Source organism: Parasteatoda tepidariorum, chromosome 11, assembly GCF_982258835.1.
Source record: "Parasteatoda tepidariorum strain Cologne lab strain chromosome 11, Ptep-v5.0, whole genome shotgun sequence".
In the NCBI taxonomy this organism is placed as follows: domain Eukaryota; kingdom Metazoa; phylum Arthropoda; class Arachnida; order Araneae; family Theridiidae; genus Parasteatoda; species Parasteatoda tepidariorum.
This window is the reverse complement of record NC_141765.1, coordinates 25,486,671-25,513,249: the sequence shown is the minus strand read 5'-3', so window position 1 is coordinate 25,513,249 and position 26,579 is coordinate 25,486,671. Positions and strand designations below refer to the sequence as shown.

At 27.0% G+C, this 26,579-nt stretch overlaps 1 protein-coding gene across 5 annotated transcripts in view; it reads left to right on the top strand.

The window, feature by feature from the left end:
* The window catches only part of Utx (Utx histone demethylase), a 140,656-nt gene that overhangs the window by 101,495 nt on the left and 12,582 nt on the right, over positions 1-26,579 (top strand). For 4 of the 5 annotated variants that reach the window (XM_016069136.4, XM_043054385.3, XM_016069138.5 and 1 more), the window contains 13 exons: positions 13,697-13,872; positions 14,949-14,983; positions 15,955-16,048; positions 18,369-18,594; positions 18,874-19,046; positions 20,044-20,125; positions 20,484-20,577; positions 21,028-21,126; positions 21,893-22,000; positions 22,544-22,633; positions 23,669-23,773; positions 23,927-24,271; positions 25,205-25,765. In XM_016069136.4, the coding sequence (XP_015924622.1) occupies positions 13,697-13,872; positions 14,949-14,983; positions 15,955-16,048; positions 18,369-18,594; positions 18,874-19,046; positions 20,044-20,125; positions 20,484-20,577; positions 21,028-21,126; positions 21,893-22,000; positions 22,544-22,633; positions 23,669-23,773; positions 23,927-24,271; positions 25,205-25,765 (2,188 nt within the window). The remainder of the gene's footprint in view (positions 1-13,696; positions 13,873-14,948; positions 14,984-15,954; positions 16,049-18,368; positions 18,595-18,873; positions 19,047-20,043; positions 20,126-20,483; positions 20,578-21,027; positions 21,127-21,892; positions 22,001-22,543; positions 22,634-23,668; positions 23,774-23,926; positions 24,272-25,204; positions 25,766-26,579) is intronic. The other variant, XM_043054393.3, reaches the window with a different exon arrangement.

Below are 26,579 nucleotides of genomic sequence, written 5' to 3'. Positions count from 1 at the left end.
TATATATTGTTTGAAAGATTTTACCTTTAACGCAGAAAAACACAAGTGTTTCATGTTGTAAAACGTAATCATAAATTATAAAAGCCAAATATAATATTTTTTACTTATTCTAAGTTTTAATTAATACAAAATAATGAAAAAAAATTATGAAGAATATATTTAATAAAAATTCTGCTTTAGAGGGTATAAGCAAAGGATGCAAAATTATATAATAAAAGATCTATAAATTCAACGAACCCTGAATATTAATAAATTTTCAAAACTCGGGAGAGAGAAAAAATTGCCTCTAAATTTCAATTTGGTTAACCAATTATTAAAAATATTTTTTCTTTTGTGAAATAATAAGCAACATAGTGGTTATTATTTATTTTACAAACTATGTACTCCTGTGCTATTTTTACCGAGCTTCATAGTATTCACATAATTTATTTAAACACTGTCGATAGAATATTAAACTTTTTATCTGTCTGTGTCATCTCAAAGTTCAGTGTGTTTAACGTACGTGCACTTCATAAAAACAAATAAAACTTTTTAGCTCTACACTCATTCAAGGTCAATTTTACGAGCTTGTCATAGTAAATAGTCAAACATTGTTTGTGGCCTCATTAGGCTGTTTTTTTTCTCCGGAAACCCCCACCGCCACCTCTAAAGAAGGAGACTTTTCCTGACTGATTTTTATTCATTTTTTTACATACAGTTACGTGAGTAAAAGCGAAAGGATTCTATGTTGGCTGATTGCCCACTTCGTTATAGAGTAGAATTACTCATAGTTTTTATTGCTCATCTTTAAACCGCAAAAAAAGAAAGAAAGAAAAAATCTTAATTTATTTGTTCCGGGTTATTTAGTCATATATTTATTTGTAAGTGTATATTTACGCGCATTCTTTATTAATTCTGTTGTATACGCGACTGTTTCAACTGTTCGTTTATCTGCATTTTATTTGAGCGCACTCGGTTTGTAAATTTATTTGTTTTTCTTATTGGTTAATTTTTATTTGTATATTTTTTGAGAAATTTTGTTCATAATTATTGACTTTTTTCTTTGTATAGCAAAGTCAAATTAAAAATTAAGTGCTGTTGATCACACAGCAGACCGAATTGCCAATCTATAATGAAAGTATTTTAATATTTATATTTAGTTGCAATGAGCTTTAATTTTAAGACAAGTACGAAATATTATTATCTTAATTTATATTCTTTCGTATTAGTAAATTTTTATACCTGTTTTGTTTGAAAACCTTAGTGTTTGAGAATGTTTTTGTTGAAAATGTAATGTTTTTTTTTTTTTTTTTTTTTTCAATTTGCAAAGCAAAACCAAATTAAAGCGTTGATTTCACCGCTGACAAAATTGCAAATAAATAAAAAAAACTTAAAATATTTGCTTTTAATTCCTATTACATTGAGCTATAATTTTAATTCAGATACAATATCTTTGAATTAATATTAAATTCACTAGTGTGTAAATTTCTAATTTCTGAGAAATAATAGAATTATATTATTACAAAAATAATATGTAATTTAATGTGAAATTAACCTTTTTTTGATTTCACAATTTGTTTTAATATACATAAGCATGAACATAAAATAAACCGCGTGCTTAAAACGCCCACTGATGTTAAATGCAATAAAATAGAAGGTAAATTACGATTATTTTGACGAAACTTCGTGTTTCAGTCCTCTGTTGTTGAGAACAAGCATTTAAGAATTCCGTCAATAGTTTGTTCCACGAAATTATAAAATATGTAATAAATGTAACGAGGACTAATTGTAATAATAATTTAATGATTACTTTCATTTCATACAAATTTTATTATTTTTACCAGACGACAATTAACTGATCACATTCAAAGGTTAGAGAAATAAGGCATGTTTCTTATACATGCTGCAACAACAACAACATCGGAAATTTTCTTCATAAGTTCGTAATTCGTATATGTGCAGCTTCATTTATAGTCTGGTTTTTTTTTTCTTCGTGTTTTTAAATATTTATGTATGGTTTTTACTTATCTTATGCTGTTGGTTTTTCGCCTCACTGGAAAATGTGTTGAGGTAAAATGTACAAGCAACTAAAGTTTGCTATCTTAATATTCTTATTTTTTATATAAATTTAAATTTGTTCAGGACGCCCGGTGGCTGACTGGTAGAGCTTCGCGCTCCCGTGCCATAGGTCCTGGGTTCGATCCTCGGGCTGGGCAAGGTTGACTCAGCCTTTCATCCCTTCAGTGGGTGGATAAATGAATACCAAGCATGCTTGGGAACTAAACACTGAGGGTTTCGCGTTCTACTGACCACCTAACCGGAACATCCGCTCCTGCACCCCAGAGCTCAAGGTCAAGAAAACTGAGATGGGCGCTGTAGGCCTTGGCCCTCTATGGGCTGTCGCACCACTGAGTTTAATTTTTTTAATTTGTTCAGGTAATTTCCACTCATCCTTTATGATTTTAATGTAAATATAGTATCGTTTAAAACAATATAAAAATTATAATTTTTATTTAATTAGATAAAAATGAATGTCTCGATTAAGAAATTTGCAGTAATCACGCGACTCACGCTAGAAGTTCAGTTCAATAATGGCGACACTAATATTTCACGGGCCCTGTGGTTCGATTTAGTTTTTCATTTAACACCTGAACTTCAATAAATAAATCATTAGGAGAGGAAAATCCATTTAACTATTAAATCTTTTGTAAGTTTGTTTTCAAATGAGGATTTATTATGATCAAGATTTAGACATTAAAACATAAATAGTGTTTCCAGCAATCGCGTAAGTTGGTAGCTACGAGTAATCGAGTGTAACTTGAAATATGCAGCCACTTTTTTTTTTTTTTAAAAAGGGGAGGGACTGTCTTTTATTATAACATTTACACACTCAATGGTATTTATTATTATTGCAACGAGAATGGTAAGCTTCCAATTTAATGATGCAGGAATTATTATTTTTTTTAGGGAGGAAGGAGAACGAAATCAAGACTCTAAATAAATTATTTAAGAAATTTAAAAATGAATTAAAAAGTTTTTTTAAAAATAAAAAAAAACTAAGGAATTTTATTTACTTATGGAACCAAAGAAAATCGAAAAAAGAATAACTTGTGGAACTAAAATACACTCAACCAAAATTGTATATCACAGAACAAGTTCACTGAACACATAATATTTAAATTAAAACTAAATTATACTAATAGCACGTGTATTAAAGACTATAAATAACATCTGTATTTAAGTGATTGCAATAAAGTAGGGTTCGAAAACATTAGCTTGTAGCTAAAGATTCATTAAAAAATATGCAAATGTTGTATCTGAAAACTTGCCCAAGGTAAAACATGTACTATTATTGTGCCAAGGTACTATCACCGCATGGTTTTAAACAAAATCTAAGTTGTTGTCAATCTAAATAAACTATCATAATTTTATTTATTTCTCTTATCAAAAATTTAATTCAGTGCTGAGATGTTTTTGCTGTTCTAAGACCTAATTTATAATACAAATAATACTAACGTTGCAATTAGTTAAAAAGAAATTGTCAATACCTCAAGGTACAATATTATTTGAATCGCAAGTCAGGTACATTATATTTCAGCAAAAGAATTAACATATTACGTTTTGTATATTCCCGAAAACATGACGTTTGTTATTACTCATTCCATTTAAGTATTACAAGATGATGTAAGATAGGGATAGGAAATGCGGGAGGGAAAAAACTAAACTGGTGGAATGAAAAGAAATGAGTTTTTTACGTACTATTATTGTGCCAAGGTACTATCACCGCATGGTTTTAAACAAAATCTAAGTTGTTGTCAATCTAAATAAACTATCATAATTTTATTTATTTCTCTTATCAAAAATTTAATTCAGTGCTGAGATGTTTTTGCTGTTCTAAGACCTAATTTATAATACAAATAATATTAACGTTGCAATTAGTTAAAAAGAAATTGTCAATACCTCAAGGTACAATATTATTCGAATCGCAAGTCAGGTACATTAGATTTCAGCAAAAGAATTAACATATTACGTTTTGTATATTCCCGAAAACATGACGTTTGTTATTACTCATTCCATTTAAGTATTACAAGATGATGTAAGATAGGGATAGGAAATGCGGGAGGGAAAAAACTAAACTGGTGGAATGAAAAGAAATGAGTTTTTTACGTAGGCGTGTTGTTTGAATCGTTTTATTTCTACCTACTTACCTGCTTTATGGCAAAAGCGAATCTTGTTTTAATTATAATCGGGTTTGTGCCACCTTTAGGATGTCAATGGTTCATTCACATTGAACTTACTCGGTGTTTCAGATTGTAATTGAATGAGTAACCTTGAACTGCCTAAGGTAAAGAAACTGAACATCTAACTCTTTAGCTACACTTCCTGTCGTGCTTTCAAACTGTTTAGTTGGTCCAGTAACTGAAAGTGAAATTGATTTTTATTTTAAGGTTTTATTGGTCTCATTTGACGCTACATTTTTATGAAACCTTTTTGATAACAGTTATTTAACGTGATGATTATTGTTAATCGAAGTTTCTAATTTTAATACTTTTGTTTAACACTTGAGCATCAATTGTCTTTTTTTTCCTTCTTCTTCCTAACTATGCAATCTGTTTGTCTAGTAATTTAAACTTTTTAGAATTTGTTTAACTCTAATTAAACATGAATTTTTGTTATTCTTGATTTGATACCTCCCGAAATTCGTGTCGTTTTTAAAAGATTTCTTTTAAAATATCTTTATTTTATATCCATTTATACGCCGTTTGGTTCTGAACAAAAATCCTCTCTCTAAAAGTTTTTATCTAAACAAACTTGTTTATATTTCGAGAAATCCTTAAAGCAGAGCTGTAAATAAAACAACAAAATAAATATCTCTTATCGTTGTGTCGCAACATAAAAAAATAAATAAATGAATGATTGGCAAATTTGCAAGATAACCTAACTCAAAAGTATACATATGACTCTGAGGTCATTAATGTCAAATGGCGGTTTTTGAATATAATGGTATTATATCTTTGTCTTGTAATCATCAATGTGTAAATGAAAATAATAATAATAATAATAAATCAGAGACCAATTTAAGAGTGTCAGAAACTGTTATTTAACTTCTTTATATTTAATTTTTATTAATTAAGTTTGGACAATAATTGTGATATGAAGTCAACAGCTGTAGTGGTCTATTAAATAAATATTTATTCATTCTGAACCATTTTCGCCCGGAATCAAATTTAAATTATTAATATTAAAAACTCAACCATCAATATTCAACAAAATCGCTACTCTCAATATCAATAATTGAAAGTTCTATTTGTCTTTTCATGTTCGTTCACGATCAAAAACTTTCTTTATGGAGATATTCGTAAAAAATATATTTATAAATTCTTAAGTTTATTTATTGAATAAATAACCTCAGATATCTGTTTCTCTCGCTAGAGCATAATATTTGAGACTTACGAATTTTAAGATATCAAGGTCCTAATGTGTTTTTAATGTGATCAAATTTTTCGAACTAAAAATCAGTACCGAGGAGAGAATGACAATATCACTTAGGTCCCATATGTCATTGAAGATAAGAATTTCACAGGAGAAAATAAATTCGACATGATACGCCCATTCCCCTTTTCGTACAATAAACATTTTTATAAAATCATTACAATTGTTTTTAAATTTTGAAATTACAGTATAATTTGTAAAGAAGTAATTAATACCCATGTGCCAATAAGAACTTAAGTTGGAAAATAACTCTATAGGGCTAATTATAGAATCTCTCAGCTTGTTTATTGATATTTTCTCGTTAAGAGGAACTTAACGGAAAAGTGGCGCATTCAGCTAACAGGAAAGTGAGACAAAAGGCAAGACGTCGGTTCACTTTTGACTTTCTTCTCTCATAAAAATTTTAATAAAATGCAAAGCTTTTTATTTATTTTTATGTACATTGTCAGTCAATGCAACTAAATTATGTTTATTTTTTTCAATGAAGGAAAAACATACCATTTAATGTAGTGTTTCCGAACAAAAGGTAAAATTTTTTTTCTAAGCTACAATAACTTCAAAATGTTTCTTTTATAATTATAAAATCGTCGCTGTACAATTATTATCTCACGCACACTATGTTCCATTTTAAGTTCTTCTTAACTAGAGCAAATTGGCTAATCGATTTCAAACATTACAGAGCTTAGTACGACATGTCTATGCACATTATTTATAGTCCTAAGTTGACGGACTTGGTTTTTCAGACCTTTGATAGCATTTGAGACTTCAATATGCAGCATCTATACAGATTCCAATAAAATGCATTGGTAAAAGTGAGGGTATAACTGAAAATTGCTCCTTTATTTTTTATTTAACCCCTATATATACCCACTGCACACTAGTTGAAGGAAATTATTTGGGGATTCATCTTTTTGAAGTCAGCGTCATGGTTGACCGGTTTTCGCTATGTTAAAAAAATGACCAGTTTAAATTACCCAGCCAGCTTTAATTTAAAAAATCCGACGCTCATTTAATTATATATTTTTAAAGGTTATTTGAATATCATTCGCATTAAATTTTCAATAATAAACCAAATATTTCAGGGAACGTCGTTCGGAACAGCAATGCCCATATCAAAGATCAGACTTCTCCACCCACTTTCCGATATCAATTCCCCCCCTCCCCTATTTTTACTACGATAACAGATAACACTTTACGGATGGACCAGTGAACGTGCACAACAGCCAGTAAATCTAAAAAACAAATTTCGACTGTATAATTTTATTTTCCTGCTACCAATCATTGTGGTCTTGTCCTTAAATTGCAATGCATTAAAGTTATACTTTCATCTAAGATGATCTTATTCTTTTCTTGGATTGTAAGATGAAGAATTAGAAATTGTCCCAGAAAAAAAAAATTACTATCATGTTTTAAAAGAATAGTCGAGAAAATTTTTAAGGATCTAAATTTTATACATAAACTTGCCATTAAAAAAATTATTCTATTATTCGAAGTTTTTGAATTTTGCTTGATATTTGTATTTAAAACTTTATTTTTACTGACATCAAATAAACAATTTCTTTGGTTTTTGTTCATAAATTAAGAGTCTGTAATTCGATTCGGAGTTCTTGCCTCGCGACCCTTAAAATGGCCAATGTCCGACCAACTGTCTTCCAACTAAAAATTGTTTGAAAAACACAGCATAAATAGCCTAATAAGTTTTGTTAAAATATAATTTTCGAAATAATTTCAATAATTTTTTTTTTTTTGGGGGGGGAAGGCCTAAATTATATATAAAAGAGCAAAATGCAGAGGCACTACATCAAGGTATCAACAATTTCGAACCTTCCACAATTCGATTTTTAAAAAAGAAATATTTTTACCTAAAATTAGTTGTTATTTAAAAATTAAAAGTCGTAAGTAATATATTTTGAGTATAAAAAAAATAGTAAATTTTTTTTTTCTTAGTGAAAGTTAAAAGCCTGCTATAATATTTAAAGGAGACAAAGTTAACAAAACTTCATAAGTTTTGTAAAACAGATTGATATTGTTCTTATTATAGAAAGGAATGAGTTAGTTACTATCAATTGTTATAAAACAGAATTGATTACGGCTCTGAAGCTAAAATTGTGCAATTTTAGATAAAACTAAATAAAAAAAAATTTCATGTCTCCTCTTTTTTAATTATTTTACTTCTCTCTTTCATTTCCCTTCTTAGTCTTAAGAAAAATGAGATATTTTTTTTAAAAGTATTTTTGTTTACATTCTATTTTAATTTTCTCTCTAGTACCTTTTATTTATTTAGTGAAAACAATGTTCTGCAATGATTTGTTTTTCTCATTTTGAGAAGAAATTAAACAATTATAAACAGTAATTTGGAAAAACCCAAACTATTCTTGAAAACTCGACCGGGAAAACGTATCCGTTGAAATCATGTTCTGATAATTAGCCTGTTTTTCGGTTCTCCATTGCCAATTAAATCCCTTCTCACAATTATAAACATTCGCAAATTTTCTTTTTCTTAATTTTCTTTATTAGAAATAATTTTATCAAATAATTGCAATCAGAGGTTTACTGCAGACAAAATTTTCCCATATTACTAAATATAGGCGAAAACAAAGTTATTTACAAACATATGTTTCTTTTCGTTTCGCCTTATGTAATTTATTTAGATTCTATATTTACCTCTCCCAATGACGCATGATTTACGAGTCTGTAGGAAACTAAAAAACCAAAATAAAATAATAAAAAATACTAAGAATTACGAATTTTGTCAAGATGCATCGGCATTTGGCATTTCGCCAAACAAATAAACGGGTAGGAGTGTTCTAAGTAAGTCCTTGACACCGATAGATGTCTGTTTAGTAGCGTACTTGTGTCAGAACATAGGTTTAACTCATACGGCCTTCTGAAGGTCTTTAATTGTCCTCTTACCCTTTTTACATCAACGTAGTACATATATAAAAACTAATGTTTTATAAAGTTCTTAAGTCTATTTTTGTGAACTAAATTTAATATATCATGTACATTTTATTTTTGATAAATCAACATTTTATATTGAACGAGCAAAAAGTTATTATTTGTCTATACGACAAAGGTAATTTGGTACGACAGGTATGGTAAAAAAGCCAATAGACCGCGAAGATTAGAGAGTGGTCTGGTCGGTCTAGACATCAGTTTTTTTTTCCTTCTTTTCTTTAAGGAAGTTGTTAATAACATTTAAAAGGGATTTTACTTCTAAATTTTTCTTATTTAAAAAATGAAAGGTTTGCTGCAAAAAACAGAGATACTTCAATTTTCCAGTGTTTAATTTCTTCTTTCATCGGTCGAATAAATTCTGTTTTGAAATATCACAACAATCATTTCCGTTATTATTATTTTTTTTTATAGCAAAATATATGGAAAACTGTTTCGTCACAATAATTAAAATGCATAAACGGAGTAATCTTTTTTGTAATAAATTAACTAGTTTTTCAATTTTTTTAAAAATTTTATTTATATTTTATATTGATATAAATTTTGGTGAAAATGCAAATTCACTTACCGATAACTAACGTTACGTAGCTACTATTTAGAATATTGTTGCAGATGCATTCTAAATCCATGCTAACATATGCAAATTTGATTTTTATTGTACTTATATTCAGTAAAACTTGTGTAAGTTGACCACTTGTGGTGCATTGTTTTAGTGGTCAACTTAGACAAGTGGGCAACTTATAGAGAGGGTGGGTCATTGTTTACTTTTTCGTTTCCTATATCATGTTGAAAAGTCATGTTTTCATGTCTTGTTGAAAAATTTTTTTACTTGACTTAAAAATTTTATTTAGCAAATAGTCAAATGAATATCTTAAAAAATGTGTTTAAACCCGATTGAACTTCAATTTGTTACATATAATTCTAATATTTAACTAACTTTTTAAAAAAAATTATTTCGTTAGATGTATGTGAAGTGTTTAATAAAAATAATTTCTTAAAATATCAGAACACGAAAACATGTAATTTGAAAACTTTAATAAAACAAAATTATTTGAACACTTTTAAATTTATTCTGTTATTACTACACTTACAAGCCTATTTGTTACAAAAATATACCCTCATTGTTGTTTGGCGCTGTTGTTTACTTTACACCAGCCCAATGTTTTGAATGAAAGAAATGGTCAAAAGCTGACCCCCTACAGGCTGCGTAGTGTTTTTAAGAAGTACTTAAAGATGCTATTTTCGTTTTTTATAAGCCCTTAAAGGTGTTTTTTTTTCATTGGGTGTTTTTAAAAAGTCCTTAATTTTCCCTTTTCCTTAATTAGATTTTTTTTTATCATATCGGTTTCCGCCACAAATTATGCAAAAATAGTGGTTTTCGCACTGTTCTATTCTATGTTTTCACAATTCATTCTACCGCAATCCATTTCGGCGTACCATCGGTCCGTAGCGTATAAAAACGCCAATCATTTAACATGATTCATGAAATACTTGTGGGTGCACATGTGCTTTTACTGAGGACAGTTGCACTTTCATGTGCAACTCAGCTGCATTTAGTAAGAGATTCTTGATTTTAGGCTTCATTTTCCGCCCTCTGAAATCAAATGAAAACTCTCTAGAATTTTTGATGATCATGGGGACCAACTAAACATTGCCAATTTTTTTTCATTAATAGCAAAAATTTTTTATATTTCTCTTGTTAATTTCATCGTTGGTGCAGCGCCATCGTCTTTGCCGCTGGCAAGCCAATGGCCTACTACAGGTTTTCTATTTATAGATCAGTACCGTAATCCTTGAACTTGACTTGGGGATCATTCACTAATTACGTATTTTCATGTACTTGTGCAAGTCAACAATCACAGAGCTTCATCACCTCAATATTTCCCTCTCCCTTTTATTCATTTAATTTAATAAATACAAAAATTATTAATTATTGAGATTTTTAATCGTAGAATTCACTACCTAAGGGACCGTCCACTAATTGCGCAGAATATTAAAATACTTTTAAAATTTTCAGTGCTCTTAAATTGTTATAAGAAAAAACTCCATAATACTTAGATACAAGATTTTAAAAAGTTTGAAGTGATATTTATTTCACTTCACTATCACTTTCACTATTTTAAATGCTGAAAAAAATCTTTGTTATTCAGATTTGTCATACCAAAAAACTCTTAATTCATCTCTTAGTGTTTTAATTCAAAACAATTGAAATAAAGAATTCATTTATTTTAGATTTGTTAAAGATTATTAGTGTGGGACCATATAATAATTTACTTCAGAGAAAAGTGTTTAGCTTCACTACTCTTTGTATTTACACTTCCAAATTATTGAATTTGTTATCATTTCATTAAATAAATTCTGTACCAATGAACAAATTTTAATAAAAATTTAATAGGGTTCATTTACATTAGTAATATGAATTTAAAGCTTTCTTAGTTCGCTTAATTCTTTACATATCTTTATAAATTCAGTATGATCTATAATGTTGATATTTTGTTGAATGTGCTTTTACAAATAACTTTTATTTAAATTTTAAAAAAATACACTTTACAACATTTTTAAATAATAATTAAACTAGCTATAATTTTAAATTAAAAAATAGAATAAGCCACTCAATATGTAGTATATTTAAAATTGTGCATAAATTGTTTCTATGGTGACTAATATAATCAAAAAAAGATTTTTCTTTCTTTCAGAAACTAGTTGTTTAAAGATGATCATGTAAAGTTTTTGTGAAAATTATTTTACACTTTGTTAGCATATATATATAATATAATATATACTAAGTTAAAAAATATAGATAAAACCTTAAAGGAAATGTATAAAAAATTATGAACAGAGAAGAAGAAAAATTATTTAAAAACAAGAAAAAGGAAGAGATATAATCTCATCAGCTCACACCACATATCGGCAAAAAAGAGTGCTTTCTAATATTGTATTAATATAGCCGAAGCAAAATATATTAATACAATAGTGTGAGGAGCACTCAAAAAAATTTAAACGAAGATAGAACATATTAAGTAACAAATACAAAATACAATCTATAAGGCAACGAATTCAAATGTACTTACTTCATTAATCTGTCTTTTTCTTTTATCCTTTTTGTCTTTATTATATATATATATATATATATATATACACACATACATACATATAGTCAGCCCCGCTTAAAATAATACCATTTGTTCCAGCCAACTGTATTCAATAAAGCCGGTTATTCGATTAAAGGGGCAGTGCTTAAATTATACATTTTTGAGAAATTTTACTTTTTAATGGTATTTAATGCTTAATGTGGAGTTTTGATTACATAAGCTCTATTTTATGATCAATAAACAATTGTAATTAAAAATGTATGTGTTAAGCATTATAAAATATGAATGTCTTCTAAAGTTCACTGGATTATATAATGATTAATCTACTTAAGAAAAAGACACACTGTGCTCTAGTTTGTTAGTGTGTTACCTTTTCTTATCAAAGCTAATAGTGCACCAGGAGGGGACTGCAAAACAAATCACCCTGTACCTTTTTTACAATCTAAATAATGTGTGAGTGAAGTAAATCAAAGAAGGGTAAAACCTCCTTCGTTTACTTCAATGTATAACTGCCAGCAAGGTTAGATTTATTCTTATACACTATACCCCTAACACCTATGTCGAGCAACAAATGAACAGGAAGTCTCTATTGAAGTGACCACCTATTGTATTTTAATCTTCTTAACTGAAAAATGAAAATTCCATTCCAAAAATTCCAACTGGTGAAACATTTCTTTAAAATAATTTTTTTTCTTCTTTTCAATACCTTTTCTTTAAGCAATTAAGCGGGGGCTAGAAACAACAAGACAAGTATCCATTAAATTCTATTCGTATAAGCCGGTTATTCGATTATCCGATATGCAATTAAGTGGGGATGATTGTATATTACACACACACATTTATATAAACTTTCAATGATAGGAGGAAAAAAGTAATTTTTATTCGTGCACATATCCTAATTATACTTCTTTTTTTTTTAAAAAAAAAAGTGCGTAAAAAACATTATTTGAGAGCTTAAAAATAGTGCTTATTTTTTGTTGAAGAATTTTTCATTTACAAATGCATTTTGATTTCTTTTGGGTCGCCCACAATGATTTCACGTATAGAGGTGGAAAGATGTTCTTGAAATTGTGACGAGGGAAAAGGAGGGGGTAAAGAAGAGTGTGGCAGCACATATTTTGGTTAAAATAAAGTTATTTGAAATTACTATTATTAAATAATCTGTTATTTATGTATTAATTTCTATTTTGCTGCTATCATTATTGTAATAATACTCAGAAATGTTATGAAAATAAATAAAATTTGAAATATGATCCCATAACTCCTTAATTCTGAATTGCAAGTATATGTTTATATTTTATACGGTTACATGTAATAAGGGTATAGAGGGTTTGATTAGGGGTGGCGTCTAGTGACAAAGGAGAGGAGGTGGTCAGAAATATTAGAAAAAGAATATGACATCATTTATGCATGTGAAATTTAATTAAATTTTTTGTTGTTGCAGGGAACAGGATCTTTTTACCTAATGTATTTCTTACATTAATACTATTCATAAATGATTGTTTTTATTATAACAAAACTAATTTTAAATAAGTTAAAATTAATAAAAAAAATATTTAGTGCACATTATATAAATAGTCATTATTCATAGACAATGGCTGAAGTCTGGATCAGATTTTAATGTGGGCAGGGGCACCTTCCACCTTCCTAAAACAGACTAAGTCTTGTTTTTATTTTGGAAAGCTTTTTTTAAAAAAGCCTGTTTAGAAATGATAACATAGAATTTATTTCTCAAAACATCAATTTTCATAAGCATTTTAAAATATTAACATACAATCATTTTCTTAGTTTAATTGTTTAAATACTATAAGCCACTAATATATTGCTAAACATTGCAAACAAATTTGAAACATACTACAAATAATATTTTTTTATACAAAAAATAAAAAAATCCTGTAATTTAAAAAAATATACTTTTTATTAAGAATCCCAAATATTTCAAAACAATTATCCCTTTCTTATCTCCAGCAAAGTACCACCTTGCATATGTTTAAGCTTATTTAGAAACGTTAAGTCATATGTTAAACGTTTTAGCAAGAAAGGCTAATGTAAAAATTTTCTAGCTTAAAGCAGATATTTGTTTTCGAATTTTTTAACAAAACAATGCATATTTAACTGATTGATTGCATTATTAGTTTTTTCTCTTAATTAATTTTTATATTTTTTTGATTTTTTAGGGCTATCAATATATTCCGGGAAGTCTTATATCTTGATCCTGGCTTCATTAGATCCAATGAAATTCATTTGCGTTTGGGTTGCATGTTTAAGGTGTTAGAAGACTATGAATCATCTTATAAGCAGTTCCAATTAGTTCTTGCTGACTCAAATATTTGCAGTTTATCGAAAACTGAAGGTATGTTTTTAATTAGATACTGATATGTTTGGTGTTATCAATACAATCATTTTTTTCTTGTTCTTGAATGCATTTGTAAAATTTTTTTTTTAAACGCTAGCAATTATTATAATAATGCATGCATAGCCTGTATTACTAATTTGCATTTTGTTTTTTTAAAAAAATTACAGTAGTTTAACATTATGATTTTTAATCATAATTTTAAAAAACGGCAGTGTTAGAACTTTTTTAATGTGCGTAATGAGATAATTTTATTTATTTATTTAATTTTTTTGCACATTATGTTTTCTTCTATTGACATTCGAACAGATCAAATTAAAGCAATTTTTGTTCTTTTAGACCTATACAAAATCTATGATGCTAATTATTTTAGACTTTTCTTTAAAAAAATAATCTTAAGTTTTATTCAGAGTTAAAAAAACATAAAAAGTAACAAGAGTTAAAAGAACATAATAACCATGTGTTTGTAAATTTACTTAGAATGTTGATTATAATCTTAAATGTAAGCTACCACATTAAAAAAATTAAATAGCGGCGATGTAGTAGACCTGGCTTCTAGCAAATGTCTGCCTCATCCCTAGTGATATCAGACATGAAAAAATCATGATAGACGTTGAATGTGTATAACAGGGATTTGGCATAGTAGTTTTATCCTTAATTAAAATCATCAAAAACTGTTAGCCATATTTAAGGTATTGTTAAAATACTTCAAGTATTTACGACACTGTAAATTTAAAATAATATATAATAATAAATAAATAGTAACAACATTGGAAATATAAAGAAAACATCTAACAAAAATTTAAGGTGTATATCCCATAGAAGCCATACAATGTACACAGGAGAGTTTTAATATCATAGACTATATATACATTTAGTTTTACCTAAAATCTTTTTCTTGTCATATCAAACTATTTAAATGTAAATATAGTTAATTAATAACATGTAGAATATTGAATGATTCTAATGCAAAGTAACACCCTAACACTAAATTTAAAATTATATTTCTCCCAATGAGAGTAATTTTATTATATTTTGTGTTTTAAACAGTGTTACATATTCTTTTTCTCTTTTAGTTTGTTATCATATTGCACACCTGTTTGAAGTTCAGGTGAGTAATTTATTATTAAAAATTTTTGATATAATTTTTTAAAGTTATATTTTTATCAATAAATATTATTTTTTTCACTTAAAACAATTTCATTACATATACTTGATTAAATGCTAAAATTTATGTATATAATATGTATATATATGAATAGTAGAGTCTTGATTGTTGAAGTTTCCCATAAATCCGAGCTATTAAAAAAATCAGAGTTGCTTCCATATAATAATTCAACCGCATACTCAACACGTTGCACTATAAGGACGATTAATACGACTGTTGGGTGTTAAACACTGAAACATGTGAACAATGTTTTAAACAAAAGACATTAGACAATTATTTTAAAATACAATTTACCTGATTCAGTAATATAATGAATATTGTAACTTAGTGTAATCTGGCTGAACAAAACAACAGCTCTTTTACATACATAGACCACAGCTAGGATTAACTTTTTTACTGATATGGGAGATGCACATTCAAAAGAGAAGGCTTGTACGCTATATAACTGTTGATTGTTCGCATTTGGCGCATATGAATTTTGATTGTGTAGGTATGAGGCTCATTATTTAATTTCCACACCTCTTATGCGCAGTGTAAAAAAAAATCTTTTTTTTTTTTTTGGGGTCCTTTATGATTCCTTGGATTATAACTTAAAAGAAATTGTTAATTTATTTTTTATTTATTTATTTTTTTATATATTACATTACTTTAGAATACACTATATTTTAGGAAAACTTTTAAATGAACAGTAATTTTGTGACATTTTTGCTTTTTAAATATGCAAAATATGTGTTACTTTTATGTATGCATCAAAAGTTGAAATTTACAATAAAGGCTTTATTTTATTATGGATAAAAAGTTGAAGCTTTTATTTTGAAGTTTTGCCAATCACCCCACCTAACCCTTTGTTTTTATTATTTTTAAGACAAACGTGACGCATTAATTTTTTAATTACAAATTTTATTACTCTTTAGGGAAAGCATAAAGCAGCAAAAGAAACATATGAACAGATTTTGGAACAAAAAGAGTTGTCTCCCGTTGTTAGAGCTGAAGCATCAAAGCAACTAGGTATGTATTCTCTTAAAATTTTGAAATAAAGTATTTAATCTTCAAAAAGTAGCATTTTATTTATTTTTGCTTTATATTTTAAAAATGCTTCATTTTAATATATGCCAACCTTTTAATGTTGAGCTATGAGCATGAATTTGATTTTTTAAAATGTCCTTGTTGAGCATGGTTTTTACATTAATTAAAATAGAAAAAACACTTTTCAGGATAGACAATTCAATGGTTAATATAAAATCAGTTTATTTTCCTTCAAGTAAAGTAATATGTTTACATGATTTTGTTATATTTCATAATAATATCAAATTTTAAAATATATTTCATAATAATATATAATTTTAAAATATAATCAAAACTCCCTTTTTCATTAATTTAAAATTTATGAAATTTTATCTATGGAGTGATTACTATATGTATCAATTGTTATAATGCAAAATGTTTGTAAATATAAGGTTGTTGAGATTTTGTCACTTGGGCCACAAATCTTAGTTCTGGAAATTCCATTTTTCTGGCAACAAATTATGTACTTAATTTTAAATTTTTTTTTCTGAATATGATGTGAAAAGCGTGGTAAACATTGCAGTAATGTTAATTATAAGTGTCCTTTTAAAATTATAGATTTTTATTATTTAATTTAAAATCTTGTTAAAAATGATCGCAGATTTGACAAATTAATTAAGCATAAACTGAAGAAGATAAACAAGTTTAGTTAGTAGCACTTTACTTTGGTAACCAGAATATATTCTCTCAAAATTTCAAATTTAGTTACAAAGTCTCTCAACAGATGACACTGAAAAAAATATAAAACATGTTTGAATGCTGAATACAAAATTTAACAGACACTAGTGCAAATATTTCAGTCATAATGGAGTGACATGCTGTAAAAACCATTGCTATACAATAGATATTTTCAATAAACAGCCCTGCCTGTTGACACATTTTGTAACTTTTTTTGAAATTTTCTTTTGCACACACACATATATATATATATATATATATATATATATATATATATATATATATATATATATATATATATATATATATAGTTTAAAATACAATTTTAAACTATAAAGACATTTTTTAATTAGTAAAAATAAAAAGTGACATAACATGCTTAAACAAAGCTTATACATTTTATGACATAAACAAATTTAAATATTTTAAAGAACATTTGTATTGAAAAAAGTACCTTTTACTTTTAAGACATTGAGTTAAAATGTTGTAGAAAAAGTATGGGAATAGTCAGTCAGGTACATAAAAAATGTGTAAAAAATTTCTAATGTGTTTGACAGCTCCATATTTAATATTATATTTTAGAGAGGTCCTTTAATATCAATGAACATTTTTAAAAAGTCTTTTTATCTAATTTGAATTTTAAAAAAATTTCTGAAGCCATTATAAACTAAATTTTTTTTTCTTCAAACATGATTTACAGATTATATGTCAAGTATTTATTGCTCTTAGAAGTTTAAAATTTTTACAAGATGATTTTAGGGAAAATTATTTATCCATATTCAAGTTTGAAATTTTATGATTATGTATTCAATAACTTGACTAATCTCGCTTGCGTCAGGAAGGACAGAATATATTCTTTTTTTAGTAGTTCATACTTCAATTCTGTTTAAAAATATATAAATTGTAACTGAAGAATTAGAATGTATTAGTAATAGGAGTAATATTGTAACGGAAAATATCTTAATTTTTCAGTAACATTAGTAACTTTAAAAGATGATATTTAATTGATAAAAGTTATTTTCATACATTTTTAAATTATAATTTTTATCACTTTACGCAACAACACAAAAAACTTTACATCATTTGTCATGCTTTTAAAAAAATTTAAAGTAGTGATAACAGAAAATAAAATCTTTCTTAAGACAGAAGTTATATATCTATAAAAACTTTATATTTCTACTATTAATGTAAAGTCATTTTACTATATAAATGCATTCTAATAGTAAATATCAATAGAAGACACAGAAAATGCACTTGCATATTATCTTATTACATGTATTAGAAAAAAAGAAAAAGATTTTTCTTATTAGTAGATAGTATATATAAAAATGTAAGAAAGGCTTGTTTAAATTTTTTTTAATTACTTAAGAAAGATTTTGCTTTTTGTTATCACTAGTTAAAATCTTAAAAAATGATCTAAATTAATCTTTTTTTTTAAGTAATACAATTAAGTTTCATAATAATTGAAATTGTAGTTTCTCAACTACAAAATTTTACATATTTACAAATGTCTTTGACAATTAAGAGTTCAAACCCCTGATGTTAATGTATTAATTTCATTTATAATATTTCTTTAACATTTTAGGTTGGATGCATCACACTGTTGAAGCTTTAGGTGACAAACCTCAGAGACAAGCACTTTCTCTTCATTATTTACAAAAATCTATAGAAGCGGATCCAACTAATGGTCAATCCTTGTATTTTCTTGGTCGATCATATTCAAGCTTAGGAAAAGTCCATGATGCATTTGTCTCATATCGTAGCAGTGTTGACAAAAGCGAGGGGAACGCTGATACCTGGTGCTCTATAGGGTGAGTCTGGTTTATTTACAAAAGTTTGTTTTAATGATTACATAAGATTTTTTTAAAGTTTTATTGATATCGTTATTGATAAATAATGCTGTTAAGGAGTACTTGTAATTTACATTTTTTACTAACTGTTTGTTTTAAAGTGGCTTCTTCCACTTTTACCCAAACAGTGCAGTAGGTCATGTAATTATACAAACTTTTTTTTTGCACTGAAAATTCTTTTTCGCCTTTTATTTAAACTTGGCTCAATTTTTTTCTTCAAAAAGGGTTGTTTTATTGCAGAGTCCTATATCAAAACTTTCAACAGCCTATGGATGCACTTCAAGCCTACATATGTTCGGTCCAGTTAGACAAATCCCACACTCCTGCATGGACAAATTTGGGAATTCTTTATGAAAATTGCAATCAACCACAAGATGCTTTGAAATGTTATTTGAACGCAAGTAATGGAAAAGGTGAATGTATTTTTCCACATTCATATGTTATATAAAATTCTTAGTTTGCTAGCCATGTTCAACAATAGAAATATATAATAAGACCTAGTTTTTTTTATATCTTATCTAAAAATTTACCTTTTTATCTCTTTTATGTCAACTTGTTATTTATTGTTAACCATTTTTTGATGTAAGAGAAATTTTAATCAAAGCACTGAAAAAAAATCCTTTAAAACTTATTGTAATTTCTATTTTAAATTGCAATAAGTTTTTGTTCATAATGAAAGTTTGATACAGTAAGATTTTTTTGTTATGAATCTGTATAATGAAAAAATAAAGAAATAAATGCCGATCTTGTTAAACAGAAAAAATTAGAAATTCTCATTAGAAATATCCTTTTTGAATGCTTACTTGCAAAATTAAGTCGTAAAATTTGTATTGCAAATTTAATATATTGTAAATTTACATTGTAAAAATAAATAAATACATAAATAAGAACTCATATGGCTATTTGTTATTTCAATTTTCATATATTTTAGTGGAAACTTATTATTATTTTAATGATTAATTAATGAGCTTTTGCGATTTTCAGATGTTTTTGTTATGATAATAAGGTAAATAACACTAAAATCTAGATTCTTTAAAATAGTAGGATTAATTTACCTGTAAGATTTCCTGTTCCTTTATATCCTATTAATTTTATAATTTTAATTTTCAGTTTTATATATTAACTTTTTTCTACTCATCTGATATTGTTCCTATTTTAAATTTCTATCCTAGCACTGTCTAAACTAGTCTTGAATGAAGTATGCTTCATATCAGGCTGAAATACTTTTCGAAACGAATTTATGGATTGGATTCCTAATTTGGAATTGGTAAAAGTGGTAAAAATAAATTAATATAATTTTGTCTTGTTTTCTTTAACTATGTGTAGATTAGAATATAATCTTAATTTTCAGAATAGTGTCTGACATATATTAAATATCATAGCACACTAATTCTAATATTAAATTTGCAGGCCCAGCTAATCCAAACCTTTCATCCAGAATAAAAATTTTGCAGAATCAGCTTTCTGTTTCTCCGTCTAGTAATACTCAAAGGTAAGTGAAGTAAATCTATGTTGCTATGTACACAGCATTTAAATAATAAAGTACAAATTTAGTAAGGGGTAGCAAGATACAAAAAGAGAAAAAAATATTTTAAAGAATGCCATTTTAATTTTCCTATCTTTTTATGAAGATATCTTATTTTAATATATTGCTATATTCTAAATTCTTTATATATATATATGCATGCGTGTGCGTATGTATATGTATATTTTTACCAAATGTTAAATGTTCCTACCTAATGTTAAATATTCTCTTTATATGTATACATCCAATTTTTTTAGGAATTCATATTTATCTTTAACTTTAAATATCTCTTTTTTTTCTTTTCTATGTGTTTGGAAACCGCCAGATCTTCTAAACTGCCATGTATTGAAGATGCTTGGAATTTCCCTATTTCTCAAGAGATGGCGTCAAGGCAGAATGCAGCTGTTCAAGGACAAGTTGTAAGTGATTTATCTCATTCTCATGATTTATCTATAATATTTTTGTGACAAACTTTAAAAAAATATCTTGGAACGTGTAGTGATATGACTATGCTGTTAAACTTAAGAACTTTGCTAGCCATTGAGAATTTTGTACATAGATTAAAATTGTGATAAAAATGTGTCATAATTGTCGTACCTGACTATCTTGAAAATATTACACTTATTCTCAAGTTTAAAGAAACATACAAAAATGTTGTAAACTTTCTTGGATTTTTTAGTAAGCTGCTCAGTAAACATGTAAATTAAAGTTTCTAAAATTATTCTAAAAGTTTTATCTTCAGCTCATATAATTAATACTAAAATTTTCTGACTTGATATTGGTAGTTATATTTTCTTTTAAAGAACCTGTCAGTTACTTTTATGCAATCCCATTTGGTCACTTTTTTTTAAATGAATTTTTCTTTTTAGAATCGAATTAGTGCTGCTGGTCAAAACCAGAGACAATCTTGTAGTGGATCTCAACACCCTATATGTGTTGCTCCAGGAACAACTAATCAAACTGCGCAGGTATTGGCAACACCTCATATTAATTGTTATAATTTTAGTAATGTTTTTTGTATAAATTAATTTCATGTCATTGTAGAGAGTTTAATATTAATTATTATAATAAAGTTGTATTGTGACTTCAAATCATTTTAAATTGATTATTGCAAAGTGTTTCATCACTTAATCCTAATGCAATTTTCTAAAATAAAAAATTTAAAAAATACCAATTTTTATGAGCTGAAATCTGGATTGATTTCAATTGGGAGGGAAGGATACTATTATGCATTAGAATATAATATACATTTACAAGATTTAAAAATATTACATTCACATATGTGGGAGTCAAATTGAGTGGTGATATGTCATATAAAGCATGTCTAAGTAGGTAGTAGTAGTAGTAAAGTTCTCTCTAGGAATATAAAAGAGCAGAGTGCTTCCTCACAGAAAAGGGCTGTTTGAGTTTTGAAAGGGTGCTCACTTAATGCAGTAAAAATTTATCAAATGTGTCATTTTACGTAATAACTGTATGACATTTGTTTCTGAGGATTAGTTTAGTCTCTTAAAGCTTTATTGATAAAATTTTATATGTGTCTAATATTTATTGCTGTATTAATGTACAAATCACTGGCCTGTTTTTCTTCTTTTTTTTTCTTTTTTCACTCTTTCCTTTTACTGTGTTGAGTGTGTAATATTCGAAATTGGACTGTTATCTCTATTTAAAAAATTAGTATTATGCTGTCTGTTCAATTTTTGTAATAGTGCTTTTTTTGCATCTTAAAATTTTCAGGGTCAGCCACATCAGGTCCAGGTTCAGACAAACACAGTCAATAATAATGCCCCTGAACAACCCCCTCCTAAAAGAATAAAACTTACCCCTGGTTTACCTCAAACAAATGTGAGTAACTATCTTTTTTTTTTTATTGAAGTTTAAAGTTATTAGACTGTTTCATATTCAATTTATTTTTAAATATGTGTTTTAAACTGTAAATATTTCTGATATCTTATAAATAAGAGAGCTCTGTGGTATTACTGCCAAGAAATTTTAAAAATGCAAAAGTTATCTCCAATTTCAGCATTAATAAATAATTTTTTTTTCCAACAAGAACTAATTTATTCTTCAAAATTAACACTAAAAAACGGTTAAGTTGAAATTTGAAGTTCTGCATAATCATTCTTCAAATTTTTATCCTTTTATTGCTGCTATTTAATAATTTGATCACTTAAAAAAAAGAAAAATACTTTATCAAACATTGGCTGACTGAGAAAAAATTTTGTAACTAAGCGCTGAACTTATATAGTATGATCAGTGCATCCAAATTAGTTTTGGACAATGTAATGTACTATATTTTTAAATTGATTTTAAATAAATGTTTCCTGAACCAGATATTTTCCCTTTTTTTATATATAATTCTTATTTCAATAATGTTTCATCTTTCAGATTAACTCAAATCCTGAATCTAATGTAAGACCGCCATTTTATCTGAATCCTCAACAATTACAACTACTCAATTATTTTCAACAAAATCAAGTAAGATTTGTGTCTTATAACATGTAAAATATATTTTATTTTTTAAGATTGTTTATTTTTATTTTGGGTTATATTTAAATTTTAATCACTATCTAAATTTTAATTATTAAATAGGTTTAATTTTTTTACCTCGTTAAAAACATCTTATATTTGTCATAATAAATAATTGTATTAGTTGCTATATTGTTTATTATTCTAAACTTACTGAAAAAAATTCATATGATGTAGGTAAGTAAATATAGCAGTATCATTTTAGGTTTTGGTTACTCAATCTAAAGGTTAAATTAAGTTTCAAATTAATATTTAACTTAAATCATTGTAAGAAATTTTAATAAACAAGAAATTTGTGTAGATTTTCATCCTGTAAGGTAATGAACAGATAGTGATGCAACTTTTATTCTTGTATGTTATTAGAGTGTAAAATAATTTAACTTGTCTATTGTTTTTAAATAATTTGTTTAAAATATACCACTAAATAAATATACTTTGCATTAAATATACTGAGTATTAAATTATATTTGATATTCCTTCTGAATAAGCATTTCATTGAGTTTTTTTTTATTGAACTGAACTTTCTATTTTCGAAAATTACCAAAGCGTGTAAAATATTCATTGGCAGTTAAACAGCTAAACGAAGGGAAAAAATTTAATAGCACATGTGAGGAAATCTTGGAATTAAAATATTTTAATTATTCTAATTACAATTAAATATTTAAATAATTAATACTGATATTTAAAATTTTCTGTTGAAACATTATGAGTTTTCAAAACATGTGCAAGTAAAGAAGATAAAAAAATTTTTTGCTTTTGAACATTAACTGAATTTCAAATTGACTAAACTTTTACTGAAAATTAGCATGAATAGTGTTGTATGATCAATAAAAAAACAAACTTAGTGCAAGAAAAAAGCAACTTCTGGTTACAGATTTCCTGGCTGAGCATTAATTGACTTTATTACATTGTAATTTAAAATATTTTTGAAACTACTTTGTTGTTTCAATTAAAATTAAGTTATTTATTTTCCCTGTAATATAGGCTAATCTATCTTCTCAACAACGTAATCTTTATCAACAACTTCAACAACAATATCAGCATATGCAACAGCATCAGCAGCAACAAAAAATGCTCATACAAAGCCAAGTAATTTATGTTTTTTTTTTAACTCTATAAAAAATTATAAGAAAAATACATTTTGTTAATATATAATCAGAAAATTATTGTAATATTATATTATTGCATACTATTTAAATTATTTTAGAACTTGTAAAAATATAATCCTGTTATGTGTAACAGATACCTGGTCCTACTTCTGCTAGCACACAAGTACTAAGTACAGCAACAATAACAACTACTTCTTCTATACGAAGTGGATATATGTCTCCTGATTCCACTGTCTCTCAAGTTTGTTCCTCTTCATCTCCAATGCATCCAGATGGGAAAAGCACAGACTTACCTAATACTCCCATTAGTCAATCTAATCCGGCCAGTGTTCAAACAAGAACTGTATCAAATCCTCTTATTTCACAATCCTGCCAGGTTACACCCACTACAAATAGTTCTGTTCTTTCAAAGGCATCACAGGGCACAAACACTCAATTGCATCAACTTGCTGGATCAAGAACAATTGGGACACCTCTTGTACGTTGTTTCATGTATTTATGTTTTAGGAATTAATATTAAAATTTGTAATGTATTTCTGCCACATAATCTGATACCACTATCTCTGACGAGCCGAGAAAAATAACATCATCGGATATCATTTTGCGAATTTCTAAGTTATTGCTAACATTAATAACACAAAAAACAATTATGAATTTCATGTTTTATATAAAATTAAAATTTTTGACTCAGTTTGATTTAAAAAATGTATTATATTTCTCATTAAAATTGTATTATATTCATTAATTAATTTTTTAATAAAATATGGCGGGATACGATACTTATACCGAGGAAATTGCATGGTGTCATTTATGAATGGGTAAAAAAAAATTACTTTCAGTTAAAAGTTTTTTTGCTTTTTGGCGGAATTCCGCTTTTTTTTCTTCAATTTAATAAAAATTAAAATTTCGGTCTTCTCAAAGTTTTTTGAATTCTAGAAAAAAAAATTTGCACTTCTTCCTACCTATGTAAACATAGTTTAAGATAACATTTAAGCAATTTAAAACCCCAATTCATAGTCACACAATTTAAATTTACACATCACAATATAAAAACACTCATCATGATTCAAAATTCTCATCACAATTTAAAATTATTCATTGCGGTTTACATTCATGCAATTTAAAGCTACAAACCGCTTTTCATAATCGTACATTTTTAAAAATTACAAAATGCAATTCGTCTTCACACAATTTAGATAAATCATGCTGTGTTCGTAAATATTTATGAGTAGATATAGTACCTGACTTACTGCTCAATGGGATGTTTGCAACAGTCTAAGAAACACTCAACTGCCCACAAAGTCTAGCACTTTATGGTAGAACATAATTTTATTTTTTTTAGTAATATGTAACATTTTTTTAATTTGTTATTAAATTTTTGACAAAGTGAATATTTGTTTCATTTTTATAGTTGCCTAGTGCATCGCAGCCAACTGTAGTTTTGCATGATTTGTGTACAGCCATAAGTGATAAAGATCTTCAAATATTACTCTCTCAAAAGGATATTGCCTCTTCAGTGGCTGAAGATCTTCTATTGCAATTTTCAAGTGAAAAGAAAGCTAACCAAAAACTTTTGCAAGAAAACTGTGCACTTGAATCAAAAGAAACATCCCAGCCTGATAATGTTGCCTTAAAAAACTCTTCTAATGCTACACTGCCAATATCAAAACTTACCAATTTAACACAGGATGTAAAATCAGAAACAATAAAAGAGAAAATAGAAGTAGAAGAATCAAAACCAGATTTAGATTCAATAAAAGTCACAAGAGACTTTCTCTGTCCAAGTTCTTTGTCCATTAATATGAGTTCATCTCAATTATTAGCTGCTTGCAAAGGAATTGTGAAAAATGGCTTATCAGGTGTCTCAAATTTTAGTATAATGTCTGAACTTTGTCCACCCCCATCTCCTCCTGAACCTCCTTATCCTCCTGTACCTAAAGAACAGTTGTTACCTCTAACTCCAAGTGTATACGTGAGTATCTTATGACATTAATAATGAAATTAAATTAGTTTTTAACTCTTTTCATAACATAATGAAATCTTAAATTAATTTGTTTAGCCTGCATATTATTGATGTTCAGAAATTAACTTTGATATATAACAATAAATTAAGGCATATTTTTATTGCTGTGTTAATTTCTATATCTGAACTCTGTTTTGTTTTCAGTATTTTGCCTTTTTATTGATTTTGAGTTATTTTATTTGAAAATATGGAATATGTCAATACTCTTTAATTATAACAGGTAATTGTATTAATTAAATAAAAGATAAGATTTATGTACAAGTCAAGACTCATGAACAGGGACATAGCTAAGAAGGTCTTGAACGAAGTCGCTAAATCCCGTTATATGGAAAATTCGCTAAATAGAAAATCATCTTTAGAAATACTTAAACAACGCAATACATGTTTCAAATTCATAAACACTAGATATAATTATAATAGCAATGGATGCACCTTTTTTATTCTATAGTAGTATCTACTATTTATTTTATAAATCTTAATCATAAAAGAAATCTGCATGGAAAGCAAGAATAGAACAAAACATTATCCAGTGTTACGCAATCATGCTATATACATTTTCAACTAAAAAAAGCTAAATTTATGCATAAAATTATAGCTGCATTTATTATAAAAGTAATTTTAAACATACATTACCACATGCATTCTAAAGTTTAATTGCTACTGATAAAAACTACTACTGTTTATTTTGTTGTTTATTTTAGAGTTTTTCGTTTGAAATGTGAACAAAGACAGAAAGTGATTTTACTGCTTTCTCTAAAAGTTA